Here is a 6618-nt window from a genome sequence, read left to right on the forward strand (position 1 = left end):
AACTTAATTATCATAACTCATTTTGTACATCCAACGTCAACAATTATTTTTTGAGTAAAAGCAATAGCAGTTTACCCTGTCCAAACATTTATCAATACCCTTCAAAAACTAAATTAAAGAAAAAAGTGACATAAGTACACTTTTTTATTTTCATTTTGCATAATATATATTGAAAGCTAAAACACAGTTTTTAATTTGCCATATGGGAAAATTAGACCCATCGTGAAAATCAACACAAAAGCCAATAATACGTGTGGCCAGGTAAGTCGGCTGTCGGGACTGTTCGCTAGTTTTCGGCCTACTCCGTATTTCAGGTCGATGTCTAACCCTTCTTCGCCAATGTACTGTTACATTAATACCTTTGATCATATGGATTTAAGGATATTGTTAAGTCTAATTTACAGTGATTGCAAAGATAGATTAGAAAATAGAAACCTAAATGGCTGTTGATGGTTTAATCAGAATACCATTTATAACGGTATTCTCAACAAACGCATTATTATAAAACCAAACAATGACTTCCCAAAAGTAATTTCTACTTTCTTACAATCAGATGGAAACTCGCTTTTATAATACTTTCTTTGATGTTCATTATTATGAAATAAAGATTTTAAGTAGTTTTTATGAAATAAAATAACTGCACATTTATTATTATGTCGGGAGCGGTGTCCAACTAGCTTAGAAATTTTATGCCAGCCGGAAGATCAAAATTCAACTTCATAACTTATCGAATTTTGATCCTAAGCTACACCTGACTTTAACCACACCCACAGCTCTGTATACCATAGACTACCGAAGCTAGATTTACCGCGGTTCGATGGCAACATTCTTGACTGGCAGTCATTCTGGGACTCGTACGAGTCGGCTATTCACACGAACCCTTCACTTAGTGGTGTACAAAAATTCAACTACCTGAAGTCGTCTCTGAGAGGAGAAGCTGGACAAACAATTGCAGGTTTTGCGTTAACTAATGCTAACTATGACAAGGCAGTGTTGTTATTACACGAAAGGTATGGACAGAAAGACAGAATCATACAGACCTACATGAAAGCTTTGCTTGAATTTCCCGCTCCCGTGAACACCGTTACCAGTCTGAGAAAGCTCTACGATACTACAGAAACATACATGTATACGTGGACTTGATTCACTTAACCAGTGTGAGAGCACATATGGATCTCTTCTCACTCCCGTCATCCTTCAAAAATTACCACCGGAAGTCAGAACAAACATTACACGTGCGCATGGAACATTATCTTGGTGTTTGAATGAATTAATGAAGTGTCTCATAAATGAAATTAATATTATGGACGCCGGAAGTGCATTGAATACCGGGCAAGAATTCATTCCTATAGCAACCTTCCTGACGAAATCGGACACGCGAAAGACGGAGAGAAGAAATATTCATAGACCAACCAGACCAAGTGTGAAACCTAAAAGCGTTCAAGTACCAACCTGTGTATATTGTAAGGGAGAGCACTCAAGTACAAACTGTGTAAAAATTAAAGATCATGAACAGAGGCTCAATATTTTAAAAGAAAAGCAGTTATGTTTTAATTGTCTACGCAGTCACAAGGTTAGCGAGTGTAGATCTAAATTCAATTGCATGATATGTTCGCGCCGACACCATACTAGCTTATGTGAGGAAGAATCAAGAAAAAAATCTACAGATGAACCCCCTAAAACACATGACGCGAAGGAAACCCAGTCATCCGTGCTTCACTCGGCCCATAATTTCGCACTAGGACCCGTTTTACTGAAGACAGCCGTTTCCATGGTTACATCATCTTGCACCTCCACAACCGCGATCATCCTGTTTGATGAAGGTTCCCAGAGTTCGTTTATCACTGAACGTCTAGCACAGAAACTGCAGCTACAGCCAACCGGCAGTGAAACGCTATGCTTATCAGGGTTTGGAGACACAGAGAGACGCATACGACGCCTAGATACAGCAACCGTCTATTTACAAACTCCAGAAGTTAACATCCCAATCAAAGTGCTGATAGTACCTGAAATTTCCGTGACGCTAAAAACTTACCAGAAACGCGTTGGTCATCTTCCGTACCTGAAAAGACTCAAACTTGCTCATCCCATGTCAGAAGAAGATAACTTCGAGATCGAGATATTAGTGGGCGCTGACCATTACTGGGACATAGTGCAAGATACTATCATTAGAGGAGACGGGCCTACAGCTATACAATCGAGAATCGGCTATCTTTTGTCCGGGCCTTTGAGTACCGAAAATCAGATACAGCCATCCCCATTTCCCGTGTCTATGTTGAACGTTATGACTATGCACGTGCAGGAAGAAGTCAATCTAGAGAGATTTTGGGAAGTAGAATCATTAGGAGTAGAACAGAAGTCGGTACACCAAGGCTACGAAGAATATACCAAACAGTACCAGAACACAGGCATTTCGTATGAGAATGGAAAGTACATTGCAAAATTACCCTGGAAAGAAAATCATCCATTTTTGCCCAGTAATGAGCTGATAAGCCGACGAAGAACTGTTAGTGTAGTAAACCGCCTTAGAAAAGAACCAGAACTACTTCAGAAGTATGGAGAGATTTTAAGTGAACAGGAGAAGAGAGGTTTCATAGAAAAGATTACAGATGTCAAATCAAGCGAGAATACCAAAGTTCATTATATTCCCCACCATCCAGTAAAGAAAGACTCGGCGACCACACCCATACGTATTGTATACGACTGCAGCTGCAAGTCAACACGAGATTCCCCCACCTTAAATGAGTGCTTGATGAAAACCCCACCCATCCTTAACGACCTAACAGCTATATTACTACGCTTCCGATACCACGAATTTGCTGTGTCCACAGATATCGAGAAGGCGTTTTTGAACATCGGTCTACATCCAGACGACCGTGACGTCACTAGGTTCTTTTGGTTATCAGATCCGAACAACCCAGACAGTCCACTACAGATATATCGCTTCAAGTCAGTGCTCTTTGGAGCTACGTGCTCGCCGTTTATATTAAACGCTACCGTAACAAAACACCTTGCCTTACACAGATGCGACGATACAGAACGTATTCAACAAGGATTATATGTCGATAACATACTTACCAGCGTACCAGACGAGTCTACACTGCTAGATTTCTACACCAACAGCAGACAACTGTTCCAGAAAGCATCCTTAATTTGAGATGGAGCTCTAACAACCCAGCTGTGCGTGAGAAAATCAAATCCGATGGAGTGAGCGATAAGGATAGGAATACAAAGGTACTGGGCATGCGCTGGGATTCTTCAACAGACGAACTGTCATTTCCACAAAGACTGAAGGCAGCGTCGAATATCTCTCTTCTAACGAAACGTGTGATCCTTCAAGAATCATCCTCCATTTATGATCCACTTGGATTACTTAGCCCGATCACCGTGACAGGCAAGATGTTGATACAGTCGCTATGGAAACGTAAATTTGAGTGGGACGAACCGTTGCCAGATGACATCATTACAGAGTGGTGTAAGATCAGAGAAGATACCGCGAAAGCTACCGAAACCAAGTTTAGCAGACAATACTTTCAAGGCACAACACCCAGGAAAGTAACTCTTCATGTCTTCTGCGATGCCAGCACCAAAGCTTATGGCTCATGCGCATACCTTGTTTCCGGTTGTCACAGCACTCTCGTCATGGCGAAGAATAAAGTAACTCCCATTAAACAACTTACCGTGCCGAAACTTGAACTGTGTGCAGCACTTATAGGCGCTAAACTTTGTCAACACATAACATCAACCATACAATGTGAAAAGGTATACTTATGGAGCGACAGCCAGATCGTACTGAAGTGGATTACCACAGCCACAATTCGTAACCAGACGTGTAACAGAAATACATGAGTTGACAGACGGCTTCATGTGGCACTATTGCCCTACAGATTCAAACCCAGCAGACCTTCTGTCGAGAGGACTTACCTATGAGAAATTTCACGACAACAGATTATGGATGTATGGTCCTAGCTGGCTAAACGCCGAGACAACATTTTCCGGATATGAATTAATATTGAGTTCGCACACCGACAGTGAATACGAAGATACAAATTATTCCGCATGTATGACTACATCGCGAGAAATTACACCCGATCCCGGCATTTTAGATGTTATAGACATCAATAGATTCGACACATACCGTAAGCTGATACGTGTTACAGCATATGTTCTAAGATTTGTGAACAACTGCAGAAATATTGAGAAAGATCTACGGACCTCTAGAGTCGCACGAGATCAACGCAGCAGCCAAGCAGCTGATAAAGTACGTACAGTGCCGTCATTTTCCGGACGTGATAGAGTACATCTACCAGAATAGAAACATCCAGATGAAAAGACCCAACCTAGTGAGACAGCTTGATTTGTTTCTTGATGACGACAAATTAATACGTTGTGGCGGCAGAATATCTAACGCACCGTTATTACACAGCACGAGATTTCCCTACCTACTTCCTTCCAAAGATAACCTTACAAAGCTTATTATTTTGGACGCACACGTTACACATATGCATTCTGGTACTGAGAGCACAGTCACGTATCTTCGCCAGAAATTTTGGATTCCTAGCATTCGCCAGCGTGTTCAGAAAATAGTCCGCTCGTGTGTTACGTGCCGTAAGGTCACAGGAAGCGCATATCGAGTACATGACCACCCGCCGTTACCTAGCAACAGATTGAAGGTTGCGCCACCATTCACAGTAACCGGCATAGACTTTACCAGAGCTTTAACAGTAAAAGCATCGAGAGGAAAAGGGGGATAAACTGTAATACGCGTAATGTGATATGAGATCATGTTTTAAGTTAAAGTGACAGTAACACTTGTTCAAAAATATGTGATTATGCAGAAGTTTAACTGACTTTCTAGTTTAACCATTATCCGCAGTTCTAAGTGATATAACATATTCTGGAATAAGCAAAGACTGTTATTTCTCAGAGAAAGTGATTTACTATGTTTTATATTTTTGTTTGTAAATACTCTAAATAACATGTTTTATGTTTAAAAATCAGCATCGTGTCCCCCGGAGTGTCATGTTAAGTAACATGTATATTTAACGACGCGCCATTCTTGGCGTCACGTCTACGTAACGCGCTCTTTTGTTGTATGTTATGACGTCCTGGACGTCACTTGTTGTTCTTCCGGTCTATGAAGTAAACAGTCAACGTAAAACGGACAACACTTTTGTCTTCATTTAATGTCTCCACGACAGTGTCAGATGGCCGGTTAGCTCAATCGGTAGGGCCTTTACTCTGTGAGCGAGAGGTCCCGGGTTCGAGCCCCGTTCTGACTGCATATCTTTCTTACTCTCTGACATTCGAAAAAGTCGTCTGATTTGTTCAATTAAAATGGATTTGCGAAAATAAAAATAGCAATATTGGAACTCCAAAGCATACAGAAGACGAATGTGAATAGGTCATTCTCAGGTCTTCGTTTAGAAGATCAAGTACTTTAGTCAAATTGGCTCCAAGGTCAAATTTCAAAAATAGGGTCAGTTCATTTTTAGTGCCCGGTCTATAACGTCTTTATACATGAAGGGATTTTGAAATAACTTGTTACAAGTATTTGCAATCATGAGTCGATGTGTAGCGCATAAGACACTTGGACCCGACTTATCAAACATAGTACTACTAAAATCTATCGTATAGGTCAAACTGTGATATCTGTTTTCTTTGAAGTAGACACATTATACAGAAAACATGCTACCTGCCCGTCGGCCTATACATAGAATCTTGAACATATGAAATTGGTAACATTTTTTGTATCTGGTATCTACAAATGTACAGATAAAATTTTGGTCGTACGATACGATAAGATGTTTGATAAGAATGGCCCCTGCTTGTCCCTTGCTCCAAGATCAAGACCACAAAATAAAAATATAGGGTTGATTTTTCGTGTCCTTTCCGTAACGTTTTCACGCATCCTCATATACAGTTATTGTACATAGAAATCATTGTCTCTGCTTGTACATTGTTCTTTTTATTGAAAAAAAAATGTTTGCCATTATGAATTGGTCCAGGGCGGCGGAAGCGGGGGTATAATGTAGCGACCGCTAGGCGGCAGCTCTAGCTTCTAGTAAGATAGAAATCTGGTTTATATGCGTGCCTTTTCTACTTTTATTACACATAAAATGGAGAATGCGCGGTATTGTAGAGGCTAGAAACTTTCCCTATATTTCTAGTGTAAATTCGCCACAGTTTAGATCAATTTTCTTTCTTAAATTTCAACCCATTGAAACCCATATATTATCGCAGACTAATATAAATAAGCTGTCAAAATATGAAATTAGAAAATTTGGTATACAGACAGACAGGCAGACACACGGACCTGTAGACGAACGGGGGTAAACCTTTACTCCCTTTCTGTCTCACCTCATCGACTTTTTAAAGTCATCAGGAAACATTTCTTCGATTGACTTCCATAGAAAATCGACAGAAGATAATTTCTTGCGTGACATACCAGAGACGCTGTGTGTACTTTCGGTTTCTAATTATGTATTTTATGACAGTATACGCTCGTATGTCTGTAAAACCAACACGAAATATTTATATGAAGCATTCAGTTGCATTATATAATTAAGTAGTCACAGACCCCCACCACCAGCCCAATGGATTAGTGCAAGCATAGCA

General features: G+C 40.3%; 2 protein-coding genes across 2 annotated transcripts; both read left to right on the forward strand.

Moving 5' to 3' along the window:
- The first annotated feature begins 1303 nt into the window (after nucleotides 1-1303).
- LOC128552902 (uncharacterized) lies at nucleotides 1304-3157 on the forward strand. Its single transcript, XM_053533976.1, has one exon. The coding sequence runs from the start codon at nucleotides 1304-1306 to the stop codon at nucleotides 3155-3157; it is 1854 nt and encodes a 617-aa protein (XP_053389951.1).
- Nucleotides 3158-3243: 86 nt separating this feature from the next.
- LOC128552903 (uncharacterized) lies at nucleotides 3244-3849 on the forward strand. The gene has a single exon (XM_053533978.1). It carries the CDS (start codon nucleotides 3244-3246, stop codon nucleotides 3847-3849), a length of 606 nt encoding a protein of 201 aa, XP_053389953.1.
- The last annotated feature ends 2769 nt before the right edge of the window (nucleotides 3850-6618 follow it).

The sequence above is a fragment of the Mercenaria mercenaria genome, unplaced genomic scaffold, assembly GCF_021730395.1.
Source record: "Mercenaria mercenaria strain notata unplaced genomic scaffold, MADL_Memer_1 contig_3278, whole genome shotgun sequence".
NCBI lineage: Eukaryota > Metazoa > Mollusca > Bivalvia > Venerida > Veneridae > Mercenaria > Mercenaria mercenaria.